Source organism: Topomyia yanbarensis, chromosome 3, assembly GCF_030247195.1.
Source record: "Topomyia yanbarensis strain Yona2022 chromosome 3, ASM3024719v1, whole genome shotgun sequence".
In the NCBI taxonomy this organism is placed as follows: Eukaryota; Metazoa; Arthropoda; class Insecta; order Diptera; family Culicidae; genus Topomyia; species Topomyia yanbarensis.
Window position 1 is genome coordinate 405783474 of NC_080672.1, and position 20915 is coordinate 405804388.

The 20915-nt window shown below is 37.3% G+C and overlaps 1 protein-coding gene across 2 annotated transcripts in view; it reads right to left on the minus strand.

Annotated features, from left to right (window-relative positions):
* LOC131691545 (RNA-binding protein Musashi homolog Rbp6-like) overlaps positions 1 to 20915 on the minus strand; it is a 576405-nt gene that overhangs the window by 476412 nt on the left and 79078 nt on the right. For both annotated transcript variants that reach the window (XM_058978050.1, XM_058978051.1), the window contains one exon: positions 7063 to 7147. In XM_058978050.1, the coding sequence (XP_058834033.1) occupies positions 7063 to 7147 (85 nt within the window). The remainder of the gene's footprint in view (positions 1 to 7062; positions 7148 to 20915) is intronic.

The following is a 20915-nucleotide window of genomic DNA, read 5'->3' on the forward strand; positions in this document are numbered from 1 at the left end:
TGCATGATGGAGCAAAAATCGGTAAAAAAGTTTTCCTAACAATAACTTCGTACATGTTTTTAAATTTCATTCTAATAGATATACAAAATTGTAATTTTATTACAGAATATAATTCTAAGCACCATTTAAAATCAAAATGCATTCAACAAAAATCTTCCAGAATGCGATAGTTTTCGAGATATTTGAAATTTTGCTCCTTCAAAGCAATTAAATCGTGTAATTATGCTCTTTTTAAAAGTTCTTCGCGTTACCCCATCAAAAAATTTCAAAAATTTATAAACATTAAACGTTTTAAAGACGTAAAAGCAACTTTTTTAGTGTATTTGGATCCTGGAGAAGCTTTCAATAAAAAAGTTTTCCTAACAACAACTTTTGACATTTTTTTTAAATTCTTACTATTTGCAGTCAAAAATACAATTTTCTTTTTGAATATGATTCTAAACGCCATTTTAAATCGAAATGCTCTTAACAAAATTTTTCTAAAATGTAGTAGTTCTCGAGATATTTTAACTTTTGTTTTAACAACGCAATTATTTTGTTTTATTACGACCTTTTCATAAGTTTGTCGTGTTTCTCCATCAACAATAATAGGTTTTTCAAAATGCCCGTAAACTTTCCTGCAACTTTCTCTTTGACATCAAGGCGATATTGTGAAACATTTTAAAGTTACTTGAAAACAACCAACATATGATTCAGCTATATAGTTTAATCAACAGACCCTATGGTTGAAATATATTTTGGTTGCTTTCATGTAACTTTCAAATGGTTTACAATATCGCCTTGATGGCAAAGAGAAAGTTGCACTAAAGTTTACGGGCCTTTTGAAAAACCTATTATTGTTGATGGAGAAACGCGACTAACTTATGAAAAGGTCGTAATAAAACAAAATAATTGTGTTGTTAAAACAAAAGTTTAAATTTCTCGAGAACTACTACATTTTAGAAAATTTTTGTTAAGAGCATTTCGATTTAAAATGGCGTTTATTCAAAAAGAAAATTGTATTTTTGACTGCAAATAGTAAGAATTATAAAAAAATGTCAAAAGTTGTTGTTAGGAAAACTTTTTTATTGAAAATTTCTCCAGGATCCAAATACACTAAAAAGGTTGCTTTTACGTCTTTAAAACGATAAAAATTAAATTTTTGACATTTTTTGATGGGGTAACGCGAAGAACTTTTAAAAAGAGCATAATTACACGAATTAATTGTTTTTGAAGGAGCAAAATTTCAAATATCTCGAAAACTATCGCATTTTGGAAGATTTTTGTTGAATGTATTTTGATTTTAAATGGTGCTTAGAATTATATTCTGTAATAAAATTACAGTTTTGTATGTCAATTAGTATGAAATTTAAAAACATTTACGATGTTATTGTTAGAAAAACTTTTTTACCGTTTTTTTCTCCATCATGAAATCACAATCAAAATGTTTCTTTTCTCTTTAGGTTTTTGGTAACAAAATATAAAAAATTTAAAAAATGGGTTTTTTCGCAATTTAAATTTTTATCATAATTTTTTGTTTTTTTGAAAAATGACACAACATTTTTTTCAGTGTATATTTTTTCGGACAGAAGTATTCATTCTCTGTAACTTGTTCTCAGATAGTTTTGCTGTATAAAATACAGTAATCGAAACTAAAAAAAATTGAAATTCATACACGTAGAAACGTTTACGTCCTTTTGTAAAATTACTCTTGTATCAAAATATTCCAATTGCCAGAGAATATCATGGAGATTCATACAGCGAACACACCTGCAAAGTTTCGTTCGAATCGACGATGGTCATATTTTGCGGTCGGCCGGTTTCTCATGGAATCCCTCAGATCTGTTTACTTTTTCCACTTTGCATTTTGTTTCATGTTTCTTTTTTTAATTTGTTATTGGTTATTCTCATTTTCGGTACTTTCGGCGAATTCAATATATGTTTTATTTTTATCTATATTTATCGCTTTCATTTATTCCTATTCTACCTTTCCTATATTGTCTTTTTCTTCTCCATATTTTTTATTTCGTCTGTCTTTTGTTATATTTTTATTTTTTTAGTTCACCTGATTTTATTTCTTTTTGACACAGTTTCACAATGTTGCATTTTTTGTGATTTTTTCCATGTTTTCTCGTTTTAGTCATTTTTCTACTGCTGTTCGTTTCTGTTTCATCTGTTTGTTTTATTTATTTCATGTTGTTTTTCTTTTTTCTCTTGATTTTTTTTCATTATCCTTAATTCTGCATTTTACTATTCGGCAAATTTTTTCATTAGAATTTTTGCTTTTTTTTGTATTTTATTGTTTCGGTTATTTTGTCGTAAGAATTTACAATTCTTTTCTATTTTCTTAATTTTTCCTATTCCTAAATATCCCTTCGAAATCATGTTTCGTTTTTTATTTTGGTTTGTTTTTAATTTTCATTTCATTAATTTATTTCATTTATTTCAATTTTATAATCACTTATTCGATTACCTTTCATTTCTTCGGCACTGTCACACGCTTGGTTTTTCTTTCCATATACTGGTTTTCGTTAATTTCCCAAAATTCTCCATTCTTCTGCTTCCTTTTCTTTCTTTTTAATCCTCTATTATTTCTTTTATTAAATTCATTCCTTGCAAATTTCTTCATTTTTATCTTATTTCACATTTTAACGACATTTAAAATTAGCTAAAGATTGCTGAATAGGGAAGGTTATGAAAATTTAAAGCTATAGTACTCTAGTGACAGCAACAATGTGAAATAAACAGATCGGAAAACTATTACAGCAGGGGATGGGCGTAGCGTATTGGTAAATCGATTGCCTTGTACGCAGCGCACCTGGGTTCGAGTCCCGACCCCGCACATAGGGTTAGAAATTTTTCCTAAGAGATTTTTCTAACCCGAAGAGGCGAATGACCTTAAGGTTAAAACCTCTATAATTGAAATAAAAAAAACTATTACAGCAGGGTCATTAGGAACAGGGTTAAAATCTTACGTACTAATCTTTTGTCTTCGGCTGGCAGGAGTCGAGCTTATTAGCATTACTACGAATCGCTCAAGTCTACCAACATGTCTCACGGCAAAGACAAACTTGTCCCTCTGTACCATAAGAACCGTGCCGTTAAAAAGTCAAAAAGAAAATGTGGCTACATATTAGTCGAAATAAAAAAGGGAGGAAACTGTCTTTTTTGTTTTCTCTTTTTTCTTCACTCATTCCATTCTGATTTTTCTATTGTTTCCTAACTTTGAATTTTTATCTTTCACCTTTTAAACTTCTTAAACATGATTTTACATATTTTTAACATTTAATCCATTTTACCTTCCAGTCTTGAATCTTGCATATAGTTTTATTTTTTTTTATTCTTAATGCACCATTTTTTATTTTGGCGATTTTCTGCACTTTAAATTGAAATGATTATTATAGTATAAATGTTTTTTTCATTTTTGATTGTTTTATTTTTTTTCTACTTTTGGCTCTTTCAGTATTTGCTTTAATTTAATTTAATTTTATCCTAAATTTATTCTTTTCTTTCATCCACTTCTTATGATTTTTTATTTTGTCATTGTAGTATTTTTTCACCCTTTCTAATTTGTCCTCCCCGGTGTATGCTTTTTATAAAATTTATTTCACATCCATTCTTTTCATATTTTCGCATCTTTTAATCTTTTTGAAACAAATTATTTAATAACGTTGGTGAGATATATTAATGAACAATTGGTCAAAATATATCAAGGCGTCTCTGATGAAACAATATTTATATAAAAATATCAGTATCGCTGAAGTACTCATTGATCGATTGCCTAAAAGCTCCTCATTTATCTGATACTAAATTTGAAATATTCTATCGGGAGCTCCTGATCATTGATTGTTTTTAACATTTTAATGATTATTTGTGCTCATCAATGAATAGTTCTCAGAATCTCACTTTTAGTGGGAGGAATTTTCAGACATACACTATCAAAATAAAGAGCTTGTTACATTATAAAGTACCTCCGAAGAAAATACTACTATATGGAAAATTCTACAATTTATAGCATCTATTAAGTTGAAAACCTATTTAAACAGACTAGGCCAACCTTGGGCTATAAACCTGTGATAGTAAATTGTATTTGTTTATTATCTATGTTAATGAAATTTTTTTTTGTTTCGTCAACTTATTAAATCGAATTATTTCTTTTTGATAAAGTACACCTTAAAAATTCTTTTTTCCCATATTTGCTATAATAGAAATTCTAAAACCAGATAACACCAAAAAATCGCCCTAGCTGGTTCCATACATTTTCCCACATACGAGAATAAAGATAGCATGAAATGGTTTTGCGGAAAACATAATTGTCTACTGTGCTTTAAAAGGGATTCTTGCGATCGTGTCAAAACTCGAAATTTTCAGCGAAATTAAAATCTAAAACAAATGAAATTGAGGTAAAATCGTTCGAAGAATCAATAGAACAATAATAGAATTTGTAATGTAACATTAGTTACATAGGAATCCCGAGCATAAATTTATTCGATAAAAATTAAATTGAAGGAAACGTTATGTTTTGTGAATTTCAAGACACGTAATTGCCAAAGCAAAACTGGTTAAATGATGTAAATGATGCCTTCAACAGATTTCTTTAACATGAGATGTCCGTTCCCCTGACATGGTTTGTTCACTAATTTAACCTCTTAAAGTTGAGATATCTGTTTGGAAAACTATAAACAAATTATCATCAAAATCTTAAAAAAAGTTCTAGCCTTTCCTTTAGAACATTTCAAAGTAATGCTCAGATGAAAGATGAGCGTCAAAGCTTTTGATTAGTGAGTACTTCAATAGTACTGATGTTTTGTGATAATAATTTCCACTCAAAACGAGCTTTAACAGAAGGTTTCAGTCGAGATTTGTTTGCCCATTCAACCTAACTACTGTACACACCAAAAAAATCTGAATGTTATCGTTGACTTAATTGCAAACATGACACAATTTAACAACTAGTAATTCACGAAATGACGAAACATTACCGTGTTCCGTTTAATTTTCCATGCTACATATACTTTACATGCGCAATGACATAACATTACACTTCCTACTATTCAGAACAAACGCTATATGTGGAGTAATTTTACATGATTTACGAAATTAAACGTCATGTAAAATTAAAACCAAACGTAAAACTAAGATATTTTGATGCTCGTATATGTCATGGTCACGAGACGTAAGTTTACACTATTTTTTCTAGGTGTGCAATGTTCCCGACAATAACGCTACACCCTGTAGAAAAAGGATTCGTTTCGGTTGAGATCGCCTCCTCCTAGCCGGTCCAGGAGTAAAATTAAAATGAATAATAAAAAATATTGCGTCCCAGGGGACGATTCAACACAAGAGTTATGTTTGCCGTGAGGATGACCGTCTCAGGTTTTGTTTGGGGAATCTCGGAGCACACTTGTTTTGCTGGCTCCTCATTCTGGTGCGCATGGATGCGGCTTCTGATGGGGTTACGACGAGTTTTTTTTGGCGATTGTTAGTGAAATTTACGTACTGGAAAATGAGTTCGCAGATTCTTCAGATGGCCCGTGCTATGGTGGAATGGGGACTGCGGTCAGTCAAATGGGTCATTTTGACAACACCGACACCGAAGATCTGTAGCATTTTTGGTCACATTGACAGAGAGTTAGTTCATTTCGTGAATTGGTTGATTACACGGTGTATTGTTCGAATTGCGTACTTCAACATTTTCCACGCCTGGGATTCGTACGAGTTATTTCAAAACAACAAATGACAAAACCGGCTAACCTCAGATTTAATCAAGGTAAAAAAAAATTCCAGTTGAAAATAAGAAGAACACGCAAAAGTTCAAACGATTAGTCCAAACATTATCAAATAATTCAATAAGGAAAATTTAGGGGGAACTAATTTATTTTCGATTACTATTTGAGTTCTCAAAAATAAATTGATATGGGTGTATCTCAAAATAGCACTTGGTTAATGCATGCTAATTATAGATGGAAATTTAATTTTTATCACTATAGATGACCTGCCTGAAATCGTTAAATTAAAATTTTTAACTAACTCAACGAAGAGCATTATAATAAAAAGGATGCACCCAGTGGAAAAATAAGCTAAAAAGGATAATTGGCGAATGGCGTCGCTCTCGTACTTGAAAAACACAAAGAATATTTTGTACGTGACCCAATTCAAAGATGATTGAAATTATTCAACTTCTTTCACCCACTCGAAACATGATTTTCAATACACTGAAAGGGATAAAGTATCTTCTTGCCAGAATTGTTCTCCTTCTTCGAATCATTTAGTTGATCCAAAAGAAATTTGCTAAAAAACAAAGCTCTCATCTTGGGACTTGTTCGCTCATTCGTAAAACAATCACGTCCTCACGTGACAAAACCGAGCTCGAACACCCAAGCACTTTTCCCTGTTTATCCTTCCATTTCCTGCGGTAGTTTTCCGACAGAACAAAAAAAAAATACTTAAATACTTTGCGACTATTTTCCTCACTCGTATTCAACTTAAAAAAGAATAAAATAAAAAACAGAAACGATTGATGCGCGTCTTGGTTCAACATTTTATTTATTTTTCGTGGCTCTACCCCCAGTCCGACGCGACGGTTCTAGCACCCAGCCGACACCAGCAGAACCATCCCTGGGAAGGCAAACCGTGACATAATTTAAAGCAAATAAAATCTGATTATTATTTTTACGCAGTCAACCGGAAAATGGCTTTTCACCGGACCGCTCCCCAACTAGACTAGACGGCTGGCTGCTGCTGCTACTGCTGGCCGACGCTTCTAATGCCAAGGCTTCCCTTCCGACTACATGGTGGGAGGGGTGGGTAAAGGGGTTCGCTCGGTCAGAATCAACACTGAATAAAAGATGAACTTATCTAATACCTGAACGCGAGAGGATAACAACACACCACCGTTCCCTCTCGGCATTAGTTTTCAGTGGAGTTTTTATCGTTGATTGAAAGATTTGAAATTCATGTTAGAGTGTGTGTGTGTGTTTGTGTTTTGTACCGAAGTGAGTGGATTAGAAAATCTACATTCGAAAAGTTCTACGGGAAGTGCGAAAGGCTTACATTTGGGAGAGATAAAAAAATATTGCTTACCTTTTTACCATCTAATTCGTGTGTACCGTGTGCTAATACTTTGTCTACGCTAGCTGGATCGCCGAATGTGATGAAGCCGAACCCTCTGGAAGGTGAGAAAAAGAAACAAGATTACGGTTAGGGGGATTTGAATGTCGTTTTGGAGTTTGTAATCGTTTGTGTGGTATGAAAATCGGTGTTTTTATAGGATCTGAATCTTATGACAGTTTTGAATGAAAACGCACAGTTGAAACGTAGATAACAACCTTTTAGGTTCTTATACGAAATGTGTGTAAGCACCTGCTACTTGGTCAGTCAAATTCCGGAATTCGATTCAAAGTTCCGTGTCGAAAAGTTGGAACACACTAGCCGAAAAATTTCGGAATGACTTTCGATTAGTTTGACTGAGTGCCATTGCAAATAATGCAGGCATTGTAATTGCACTCACGCAATTAGGGAAATGTCATTCTTTATCGGTTAAAATGATCAGCAAAGTTCCGGTTTTAATGTAACTTCTAATAGCTACTCTCACCATTGGCGATTCTACGTTGAAACCGCTCGCAGATAGCGCTGGAAGGAAAGTGTTGCTGATTTTATTCTGTTCTGTCATAGTGCATATATTTTCTGTAAACATTGGTAAAAAATGACTTTTAAACACCAAATTACCGATCAATTTGTTGATAATTGTTTATGAAAATGAAGGAAAACCATCATTTTATACGATGATGAGTAAACATCTTGCGAAAAGAGTGTAAAACATAGTGGTTTCTAATATTATTCGCAGAGCTATATGCGCGCTGTTTCGAAATGTAATTTGTTGAGCAGCGTAGCCGCCGCAACAGCATTTCCCGTTCGTCCTAAGTTAAGCTAAACCTTCATGAGATGGTGTAAATTCATGAAACTCTCCAGATCAGGCGAGGAAAGAATATATCCGGCTAATAGGAAAGTGTCAGCTTTGTATCATGCACAGCCGATCCTTCTCTCCGATAGTCTCCACTGAATCTCCTACGTAGTTCAAAATATGAAGGAGTTTGACATTGGTACTGATTAGGTCTCGGTTTCGAGTTGGAACTGTATTTATGGAATGATTTTTTATAACCACAATAATACCCTGATTACATTTCGAAGAAATGTATGAGTGAAATAGTTGCAAATGGCTGTAATTTCAGAATAATTGCAAATAAAACTAAATTTCTTACTCGTTTTATTCATATTTTGGCAGTGGTAAGCTTTTCCGAGAAGATAATGAAGATTTTATTGTAAGCTACGACTCACTTACGGGTGAAAAAAGCAAACTGTATCACTTTGCCAGATCATGAGCTGAATCATAGGTGTCGCATGACTAATTTTGGTTTTGCCGCAAATCGCCAATAGAACGCGTTGGGGGTGGGCGTAGCGTAATTGGTAAATCGATTGCCTTGTACGCAGTGCACCTGGGTTTGAGCCCCGACCCCGCATATGGAGTTAAAAAAAATTCATAGGAGATTTTTCTAACCCGAAGAGGCGAATGACCTTAAGGTTAAAACCTCTATAATCGAAATAAAAAAAAAATAGAACGCGTTATTTTTTTATTTCGTGAAAATAAACTAAAATGTCATAACAGCCTCCTCATAAGCAGCAAAACAAATAATTTAGGAGAGTGAACTGGTTTTGTCATGTTCATTGTAATTACCGTAAACCGGGGTGACACTGATCACTTTTCGAAGTAATCATGACGTATTTTTAGACGCAACACATTTTTTTCAATTTTAATATTTTTAAACCATGTACTGAAGTATGGAGAAAAAGATTGGTTGGTTTTACCTAAAATTGTTCGTTTACAGCTATTTTTTCAAAAATGATTTCAAGTTGGAGTCCGTTTTCGTGTTCCGGGGTGACTTTGATAACCTGCATGTTTACCCACATTAAGTTATTGATGTCAATGTTTTTCATTCAAATGTTTCTTTAAACTAATTCTGGAAAGATACTCATTGTTAAATAGATGTTAAATGGTATTATTCAAAGATTTCAATGAACTGTAAAATTCGAGTAACCAAAATTCGTATAATTTGTGTCCAACTGATATAAAAGATTCTGAAAACCTTTGAAACAGCTAAAATTGTTTTGTTCCAGTGTTTTATCAATGTACAAAAAGTTTCATCCATTTTAACACGTTGGAATATTGAACAATAAAAAAATGTTGCGAATTTTAGCTTAACATAATTTGAAATAATTGCCAAGTAGTTTCACAAAAAATGTATTAAAAATAAACAAACTTTTAATACTTAATTAAGCATATCCCAATCTAAAGGAAAATAAAAACTCGCTTGTAATTTATTACACTTGCTCAAATCTGAGATTTATTTGTTTTTTAAAAAATAGACACTTTACGAAGGTTCGTAAAAATCAGGTTAAGTCAAATTTCGGTTTTTTGAAGTTTTTGTACCCAAAAACTGAACAATATACTCAAACAGTATAACAAATCAGTATTTTATAAGTTTAGAGTAAAAATCATTTCAAATTAAAATGATTCGGTAGACTAATCTGGTTTAATAGGCGATCTACGAAAAAAGTTTCGAGTGATCAAAGTTACCCCGGTTTACGGTACCTACCAAAGCAGCGAGTAAACAAGCGATTGAAGAAAAACTCATTTGCTGGAAAGTGATAAAACTTTGTTTATGAATATAAACTAGGAGTAGCTATTAATCATTTCATCAATGGAAATCATCGCATGCAATTTACCATTGCACGTAGCGATTCTGAAGTATTTTCTGAATCACCTACATTAGAGTGTCAAGAAAAAAATGACCCTATCGGCCCATCCCTGAGTCGATTCCTAGTCCCACCAGGAGTACTGGCTCCAAATTTGAAGCAAATCGGACAAGTCTAGCTACCGGACCAACGTGCTCGAAGTTTGTGTGGGATTTTTCGACAATGTACATGGAGAAAACCCACTAGCGCGCATTTTCGCCGCTAGGTGGCACTGTATACATCGCATTATCACTGTAAGTGAAAATAAGAAAGATAATTTAATTGTGTACAACTTTGTCGAAGACTGCTAGTCAATCCGGCTTTGTTGAAAGAAGTTATTAAACTTTTAACGAAGTGATGTCTGAGTCAGTTTTGCATGGGGCCTAGCAGTGCATGGTTGTGTATCGGTACTCGATTCCCACCAACTATTAATTTTTGTGAGTAAATCGTTAGATTTAGCTGAATAGTATGTTCAGAAGAATTGTAGTACATAATACGAGTTACGTTTTGGTTAGAAGATTTTAGTTCCACCTGTGACCGCATAGAAGGCGCCAACACTAACTTTTCAACGGAGAGAGATAGGAATTAGGTGTCTTCTACAAAGTTATAGAACAGACATTTTTCAGTAATTCTTCCGAACATCTCGATATTCTATCTCTCTTCGTTGACAAGTTAGTGTAGGCGCCCTCTATGCGGTCACAGGTGGAACTAAAATCTTCTAACCAAAACGTAACTCGTATTATGTACTACAATTCTTATGAACATACTATTCAGCTAAATCTAACGATTAACTCACAAAAATTAATAGTTGGTGGGAATCGAGTACCGATACACAACCATGCACTGCTAGGCCCCATGCAAAACTGACTCAGACATCACTTCGTTAAAAGTTTAATAACTTCTTTCAACAAAGCCGGATTGACCAGCAGTCTTCGACAAAGTTGTAGACAATTAAATTATCTTTCTTATTTTCACTTACAGTGATAATGCGATGTATACAGTGCCACCTAGCGGCGAAAATGCGCGCTAGTGGGTTTTCTCCATGTAAATTGTTGAAAAATCCCATACAAACTTCGAGCACGTTGGTCCGGTAGCTAGACTTGTCCGATTTGCTTCAAATTTGGAGCCAGTACTCCTGGTGGGACTAAGAATCGACTCAGGGGTGGGCCGATAGAGTTTTCAAAAATTCATTATTTTCTAGGGCAGTCTAACCTACATGGTACATACTAAAGCGGCAAGAAAAAAATTACTCCATCCGCAGTGGTTAGAAACGCCAAAAACTATCAATAATATTTATAGGGTGTCTTTGGAAGAATATTCCCCATAATCTGATAAAAATTAAAATGAATCCTGGCCGATTATGAACGAACCTAGAAAATTAACTTTTAAAGTTGGAAAGATAGAAAGTTGGTGTATTCAACAAAGTTTTAGAAATACTAGAATTTTGCTGAAGAACTTATAGGACAAAATTAATTGTATGGAGAGAACGCAAAAATTGATTTTAATCTAACCTTAACCCTAAATCGCACACAAAAAATATAGGTAAATACTCTCTTCAGCAAAGTAACACCAAATTAACTCCTAAATATGGTTGAAGAATAATAAGTTGTTTGCGTTATTACGGTTAAATTGCAGAAGTTATCTGAGCACGAAAATGCCATCTAAGGCCATCAAATGCCTTTGACAGTTGTGAAATGCTCTGGAATTATCCAGGAGCTTTTGTTTAATTCCTTTTAACTTTTTTTTTGCGTTTTATAATTTGAAAGTATTACAAAAGGCACGTTTTATATTCCACGTGTGAGTAAAGTGGAAATATTATTGACGATATGAGGGCAGAATTCAAAATCTGACCAAATGTGCTTTGTGGGCACGACACTAAAATTTGTCATTTAGATTGATATGTGGTGATCATTCGCACACAAAGGACGCTTGTCCGGTGAAGGGCTAGCACAGAAGGTTTCAAATGCTCCAATTGTCGCGGAAATCATAAATTGAATTGCTGGACATATTCTATTCGAGAATAAAAATATAAACGAATATTCTATTCGAAAATAAAAATATAAATACCCGTACAAAGCAATAAATAAAAAACTTCTTCAGGTACATTTCAACAGTACATGTTTAAACGTGTTAATCCGCTTCGGAATAGAAATACCACTTCTCTACCTATACAAGGACCTTTTATCTCCGTCAAAAATAGATTTTTTTGTAGCAATCAATGTTTCAATTGATGATTGCATTGCTAAGTTCTACCTCCATGTTTGAAGCATTTTGTCTTGGGAAAGGGGGAGTGGGGGTAATTTGCCAACAAAATTGTAAAGTTTAATAATGACTTACAAATTGTTGTTCATTGAAAACCTACGAAGACGATATGTCTTAACTTCTTGAGGGTGCATAATGTGCATATAGCCGTTGTAACCGAAACTTTATTTTTAAACCAAGTATTAAATTGAAGAGTAAGTCTAATTTTCTTATTCGTTGATTTGATCGATTTGCTGGATTTGGTGGAGGAATCGCAAGAGAGATTAATCACAGAATCAATTATCGCGTCTTGCCACCAAGGTGATCAATAGTTTGGGCATTGAAGTTGAAACAGGCCTTGGTATCATTTTTATTGCAGCAGTTTATTTGCCTCTTCAGTGTACTGGAGAACAAACTAATTTCTTGAAAAGAGACCTACAAAAGCTTACAAGAAATCGGTCGAATTTCTTTGTAATCGCTGATTTTAATGCTAAACACCGATCCTGGAATAACGCTCAGAGCAATTGCAACAGTAAACTACTTTTCAATGATTGCTCTGCTGGTTATTATTCAGTTTTGTTTTCAAATGGACCTACGTGCTTTTTTCTGTAAGGAGTCCATCAAAGATTGATTTGGTTTTGACAGATCAAAGTCACATTTGAAGCGAACTTATTGCACATACTATTTTTGATTACGATAACCATGCTAAAAATTTATTAGTATAAACAACATAGATAAAATTTAATACTCCTATTATTGAAGACAATCTTAAACTTCTGATTCGCTTGAAGAATGTTCGAAGACGTTCTTGTGATCCTGCTATGAAATTTATCTATCAGGATCTACAAAAAGAAATTAAGCATAGACTCCCACTCTTGATAAATGAAAATTTCGCGAAAGAGGTTGAACAAATCAAACCATATTCTATACCTTTCCGGAGACGTTCTTAGGTTCTTAAGAAACCCCACAAACCAATTCCTGCTTTAAAAGATGGTGACCACATACTTCTTACAAACGAGAAAAAAGTTCAAAAACATGCTCAACATTTTGAGAGTGTCAATAATTTTAATCTCAACGTTGTGAGTCCTATTGAAAGCGAAGTTTTACAAAAATATGAAAATGTTTCAAATAAACAATTATCTCTTGACAAAATTGATGAAATAAACTATGATGAGGTCCAATCTATCATAAAATAGTTATGAAATATGAAAGCTTCAGATTATAATGGAATTTTTTTTCTTAAGAACCTTTGCTGAAATTGCCTTGAGATACTTAGTCAAAATTTTCAACAAATGTTTTGAATTAGCATACTGTGCTGGAAGATGAAAAAATGCCAAGGTTATTCCTATTCTGAAGCCAGCTAAAAATCCATCAGAAGCATCTAGTTACTACTAGTAAATTATTTGAAAAAATCATCCTAACTAGAATGAAGTCACATTTCAATAAGAAACATGGAAAAGTAGTCTAGACATGAGCATGAGCATGATGACCGTACAATTAGTAGTTGCTACTCCATGATTGACCGGAACAAGCGAAATTGCACAGAGAATCAATGAATGGGGCCTGAGAGTAGTTACCCATCCTCAATATGCACGTTTCGAGAGTTCTATACTTTGAAATGCCAATCACGGCGCAGGACACGTCCGTACAGTCATCGGGGAAGGGAAGAAATGTTAGCGTTATAAACGTTGTTATGAAGACCGTGTATACCTCTGCATCTCTACGTTTTCCACGGGAAAGAGTTTTTGCTACTGTGATGGGGTAAAGAGTTACACAAATCTGGATTCACCTTGATGAGTGATACGATCTATGCAACTCTCAGTAGTGTTGTCATGTGTTTATTGCTCTGGGCAGCTGGCTGCAGAGAATTTATGATAGATTTATTTTGAAATGCTCGGTTAGTAAAAAAACAACTTCAGATCCGGACAGCAGACAACCGGGAGTGTTGCATATGTTTACTTGAATCAAACGGCAGGTGAACGATTTTATTATTCCTTGCCCCTTCATTCCGACGAAACGCGGCTAAACAATACAATATCATGAAAAGCGATTACTCTTAGTGTCTCGAGACATTTGTCGATATATCTATGTAATTAAAGGTTTCGTAATACACGCATTATTTTTTTTCGATTATAGAGGTTTTAACCTTAAGGTAATGCGCCTCTTCGGGTTAGAAAAATCTCTTATGAAAAATTTCTAACCCTATGTGTGGGGTCGGGCTTCGAACCCAGGTGCGCTGCGTACAAGGCAATCGATTTACCAATACGCTACGCTTACCCCACACGCATTGTTTATCGTGTATAAATTTTGGTATTTATTACTATTGACAATTATGTAGTGGCTTCTATGTTATAATTATTCGCGCTATCTAAGGCACAGTTTTAACGGTATTAAAAAGCCCTACCGAAATGCCTGAAACAACTAATTTTGTATGTCAAATATATAACCGATGACATGTGCCCGGCTTTTTATTCCGAAGTTACAGGGTGCTTACCCAAGAAACAATTAAAGTTTTATAGCACGCTACAAGTGCAATCTAAGTTGTATCAGTGGCTATAAAACTATCATAAAACCTCAATTGTTACTAGGGTAGTAATGTCACATTAGAATTAATCCAGAAATCCATTTAAACCGTTACAATCGTAATACCTCATAGGCGAAAAATCAATTCAAATGGTCACCAAATTACTTCGATTCGCAGATCTAGATCACTGATTGCAAATCAAGCATTCTTAAAATATATTGTCCACTATCAATACAATTCCGGAAGTTCCGGAATACGGGCATATTCCACAATTGAAGTCACATCGGTTCTTCGGTGATGATGAACCGATTTTCTCAAAGTCGCAAATGTAAGGTATTTACGCAATTATATTTAACATGACTAGCTATTGTATCATAGTTTGGATAAGTAAGAAAAGCACATTCGCACCACTACGTAGATTAATACAGGTTTTTGGCGTTTCCGACCAATTCTATGGGATAACTAGGTCAAAAATCATACGTCTCCCAACCTTTGAACGGAACGGATCGTTATATTTCACAGTGGTGTTCGGTGTGTAAATTCAGTGATTCAAGGTCATCCTTTGTTCGTTCGATAGCTGCCATTCTGCTGGTGCCGGCAGTAAATCCAGTACATTGTTTTCGCTGGTGCGGAACAATCGACGTTGTTTGCAGATAAGTTTTGCTTTATTTTTTTTTTTCCTCGTTTGCTTTCTTTCCTTTTCCCTACTTTTACTCTACCTTGTAATCAAATAATAAGACACGTTTCCGTTTATATAACGCTCTGCCCTCGTGCTTGAATGGCCGATGGCGAAATACCATCTGATGTAATCATGGAAGTCCCTGATCCCCCTAATACTCGCATTGCTCCCCGTATAAAGCAGTACCCAGAAGGTTCCTCTGGGCCATGGGTGGTATATTTTCGGACCGGAGAGAAACCGGTTAATATATTAAAACTTTCTCGAGATCTGACTGCTAATTACCCGGCCGTAACTCAGATAACACGTGTTCGGGCAAACAAGATACGTGTTCTAGTGAGTGATCTCGGCCAGGCAAACGCGATTGCTTGCTGTGAGCGCTTTACGCGGGAATTTAAAGCGTACGTGCCTTGTGTGGCCTGTGAAATCGATGGGGTAGTGTCCGAACCGGGCCTGAAATGCGAAGAACTGTTGGAGCACGGGGTTGGCTGCTTTAAGGACCCCTCTCTTGAACAGATTAAGATCTTAGAATGCAAACAATTGTATACCGCAAACACCGAGGGAGGTAAGACTACCTACTCTCTATCAGGCTCGATTCGGGTGACATTCGCCGGGTCCTCTCTTCCCAACTACATCCTCCTTGACAAGGTTCGCCTACCAGTTCGCCTGTTCGTACCGCGGGTCATGAACTGCAGCAATTGCAAGCAGTTGGGCCACACAGCCACATATTGTGGAAATAAGAAACGATGCGGCAAATGCGAAGGAGAGCATGAGGATGACTCTTGCGACAAAGAAACTGAAAAGTGTATTTGCTGCGGGGGCCCTTCACATGCTCTTAAATCATGCCCTGCGTACAAGCAGCGCGGGGATAAAATTAAGCGCTCCCTTAAGGAACGCTCAAGGCGTTCTTATGCAGAAATGCTAAAGAATGCTTCGCCATCTGTCCTGTCCGAAAATCCCTATGCTGGTTTGGCTAACGTTGAGCAAGAATCTGACGACCCACGAGAGGGAACATCTTTGGTTAACCCAGGGGAATCCAGGAAGAGGAGAAATCCAGCCTCCCCTACATTGCCTCGTAAGGGTGCCAAGGTGTCGTCCACTCAGAGTGCGCCATCTACAACCAATAAATCCAACGGAAGTGATGCTCAAAAGCCGAAGCAATTTGCTCCAGGACTTGGAAATATTAATTCTAACAAGGAGTACCCACCACTTCCAGGGACATCCAAAACCCCAAGTGTCCCCTTTTTTCAAACAGATACTCAGTCCAGTAGCGGACTAATGAAATTTTCTGACATAGTGGACTTAATTTTCACAGCTTTCAATGTTACTGATCCTCTTAAAAGCCTTCTGATACGTTTTCTCCCTATAGTGCAAACATTTTTGAAGCAGTTGACTACTAAATGGCCCCTCCTTGCAGCGATCGTATCCTTCGATGGCTAAGTCATCGAACGAGGTCACCGATTCGATCACTGTTCTACAGTGGAACAGCAGAAGTATCCTCCCGAAAATCGATTCCTTTAAATTTTTACTAAATAGTTTAAAATGTGATGCTTTCGCATTATGTGAAACTTGGTTAACTTCCGATATAAATCTCAACTTCCACGACTTTAATATAATTCGTCTGGATCGAGAAAACCCCTATGGAGGAGTACTTTTGGGGATCAAAAAGTGCTATTCTTTCAACCGAATTAACCTCCCTTCGACACCAGGCATTGAAATTGTCGCTTGTCAAGTTTTAATCAAAGGTAAAGACCTTTGCATTGCTTCCATCTACATTCCTCCTAGAGCCTCGGTAGGGCACCGAACGCTTTGTAATATCACGGAATCCTTACCGGCACCGCGGCTAGTTCTGGGAGACTTTAACTCGCACGGTACGGTATGGGGCTGTCTTCATGATGATAATAGATCAACATTAATCCAAGATCTTTGCGATAATTTCAACATGACCATCTTAAACACGGGAGAAATGACGCGGATTCCTACACCACCAGCACGCGCAAGCGCGTTGGATTTGTCGCTTTGCTCGACATCGCTACAGTTAGATTGCATGTGGAAGGTGATCCCTGATCCCCACGGTAGCGATCATTTGCCTATCGTGATTTCAATTGCTAACGGTTCAAGACCATCGGAAACAATCAATGTCTCATACGACCTCACACGGAACATTGATTGGAAGAGTTACGCGACCGCGATATCCGTTAAAATCGAATCCACTCAAGAACTTCCTCCGGAGGAAGAGTACAGGTTTTTGGCTGGCTTGATTCTCGACAGTGCGAATCAAGCTCAGACTAAACCAGTACCCAGCGCGAATACCCATGGACGGTCTCCCACCCTGTGGTGGGATAAAGAGTGCTCAGAGCTGTACGCGGAAAAGTCCACTGCATATAAGGCCTTCCGGGAAGACGGGTTACCCGCTAGCTATCAACAGTACGCGTCGTTAGAAAGGCGAATGAAGAGTCTAATGAAAGCCAAAAAACGCAGTTATTGGCGCCGGTTCGTCGACGGGTTAACGAGAGAAACAGCGATGAGCACTCTTTGGGGTACGGCTCGACGTATGCGTAACCGTAATAGTACCAACGAGAACGTGGAATATTCAAACCGTTGGATATTCGTTTTCGCCAAGAAGATCTGTCCGGACTCTGTCCCGGTACAGAAAACGTGCCGCGCCGCGTCTCCTCACGATACCGCGAACGAAACACCGTTTTCGATGGTGGAGTTCTCACTTGCTCTCTTATCGTGCAACAATAACGCCCCAGGGTTAGATAGAATCAAATTCAACTTGCTGAAGAATCTGCCTGACACTGCAAAAAGGCGCTTGTTGAATTTATTTAACAAGTTTCTTGAGGGTAACATTGTCCCTTATGAATGGAGGCAAGTGAAGGTCATCGCCATCCAAAAACCAGGAAAACCAGCCTCCGACCACAACTCGTATCGGCCGATTGCAATGCTGTCCTGTATTCGGAAGTTATTCGAGAAAATGATCTTGTTTCGCCTCGACAATTGGGTTGAAGCAAATGGCTTACTGTCAGATACACAATTTGGCTTCCGCAAAGGCAAAGGGACGAACGATTGCCTTGCGTTGCTTTCTACAGAAATCCAAATGGCCTATGCTAACAAAGAGCAGATGGCATCAGTCTTCTTGGATATTAAGGGGGCTTTTGACTCAGTTTCTATCAACATTCTGTCAGAGAAGCTGCACCAGCATGGTCTTTCACCAATTTTAAATAACTTTTTGCTAAACCTGTTGTCTGAAAAGCACATGCACTTTTCGCATGGCGATTTAACAGCATCGCGATTTAGCTACATGGGTCTTCCCCAGGGCTCATGTCTAAGTCCCCTGCTCTACAATTTCTACGTGAATGACATTGACGATTGTCTTGCCAATTCATGCACGCTAAGGCAACTTGCAGACGACGGGGTGGTCTCTGTTACAGGGCCCAAAGCTGCCGACTTGCAAGGACCATTACAAAACACTTTGGACAATTTGTCTGCTTGGGCTCTTCAGCTGGGTATTGAGTTCTCCACGGAGAAAATTGAGTTGGTTGTTTTTTCTAGGAAGCGTGAGCCGGCGCAACTCCAGCTTTTATTAATGGGTGCAACGATCAACCAGGTTTTCACATTTAAATATCTCGGGGTCTGGTTCGACTCTAAAGGTACCTGGGGATGTCACATTAGGTATCTGAAACAGAAATGCCAACAAAGGATCAATTTTCTACGAACAATAACTGGAACATGGTGGGGTGCTCACCCAGGAGACCTGATCAGGTTGTACCAAACAACGATATTGTCGGTGATGGAGTACGGGTGTTTCTGTTTCCGCTCCGCTGCGAACATACACTTCATCAAACTGGAGAGAATCCAGTATCGTTGCTTGCGCATTGCCTTGGGTTGCATGCACTCGACCCATACGATGAGTCTCGAAGTGCTGGCGGGCGTTCTTCCGCTAAAAAATCGATTTTGGGAACTCTCATATCGATTACTCATCCGATGCGACATTCTGAACCCGTTGGTAATTGAAAACTTCGAGAGGCTCGTCGAGCTTAATTCTCAAACCCGTTTTATGTCCTTGTACTTCGACTACATGGCACAGAGCATCAATCCTTCTTCGTACAATCCCAACCGTGTCTGTTTCCTAGATACTTCTGATTCTACTGTATTCTTCGACACATCCATGAAGGAAGAGATTCGTGGAATCCCGGACCATATACGCCCGCAGGTGATCCCCAATATATTTTATAATAAATTCCGAGAAGTCGACTGCGACAAAATGTTTTACACTGACGGATCAAATCTCGATGGGTCCACTGGCTTCGGTATCTTCAACAATACTATCACCGCTTCATTCAAGCTCAATGATCCCGCTTCAGTTTACGTCGCAGAGTTAGCTGCAATTCAGTACACCCTTGGGATCATCGACACTCTGCCCACAGATCACTACTTCATCGTTTCGGACAGCCTCAGCTCTATCGAGGCTCTTCGTGCGGTGAAGCCAAAAAAGCAACTCCCGTATTTTCTGGGGATGATACAGGAGTCCTTGTGTACGTTATCTGAAAAATCTTATCAGATTACCTTTGTTTGGGTCCCCTCTCATTGTTCTATCCCGGGCAATGAAAAGGCCGACTCATTAGCAAAGGTGGGCGCATTAAATGGTGACATATACGAAAGACCAATCTGCTTCAACGAATTTTTTAGTATTTGTCGTCAGAGGACGCTCAACAGTTGGCAAACCTCGTGGAGCAACGGAGTACTCGGACGATGGCTACATTCGATTATCTCAAAGGTATCAACGAAGCCTTGGTTCGGGGGGATGGATGTGGGTCGGGATTTTATTCGCGTAATGTCCCGACTTATGTCCAATCACTACACCATGGATGCGCATTTGCGGCGTATTGGGCTTGCGGAGAGTAGTCTGTGCGCTTGTGACGAGGGCTATCACGACATCGAGCACGTTGTCTGGGTATGCGTCGGGTACTTGGGCGCCAGGTCTCAGTTAAAGGATTCCCTTCGGGCCCGAGGTAGACCACCCAATGTACCAGTCCGAGATATGCTGGCAACTCGTGATTTCCCCTATATGTCCCTTATTTATACCTTCATAAAAACGATAAATATCCCAATTTAGCCCCTCTCTTTTATTTCTCGTTTTTAGAGTTTCCTCCTGCCTTGTGGAACCGATCAGCTCCAGAGTGCCACTATGTAACCGCCGTCGCCCTTACCACTACGCCTGCATAGAAGGAAACTGAAGCGAGAGCAACTCGAGGTCCGATGAGTTTTGAAGGATTCCCCGCGGGTCCGAAGAATACCATCCGCCAATCCGGTACTCGACGACTTACTAGACTGAGGCGCAAATTTGTTTCGCTGATCCCCCTCCCCCCCCCCCCGTTCGAGCGAAAGTTGCAAGTTTTGCTCTTCTTTCCCTGTCTCTCCCCTGTCCTTGATACAACTGCTGCTACACTGATGCGGAAATAAGCCACCCTCTGAATATCTTGACCAAGCGTAAGTTTTAGTTAAAAAATTCAAATTAGTATTCTGTATTCCTAGTTTTAAGATAGCTATAATTTTTACTCTTTATTGAAACTCTTGTCCTCCATCTTGTAAATAGAATTGAATCCCTAGTTTTAAGATTTCTGTGAAGTTTCTCATAAATATTTGTTCCCCCTTTTGTGTACTAAACTATATTGTTAGTTTTAAGATAACCGTAAAATA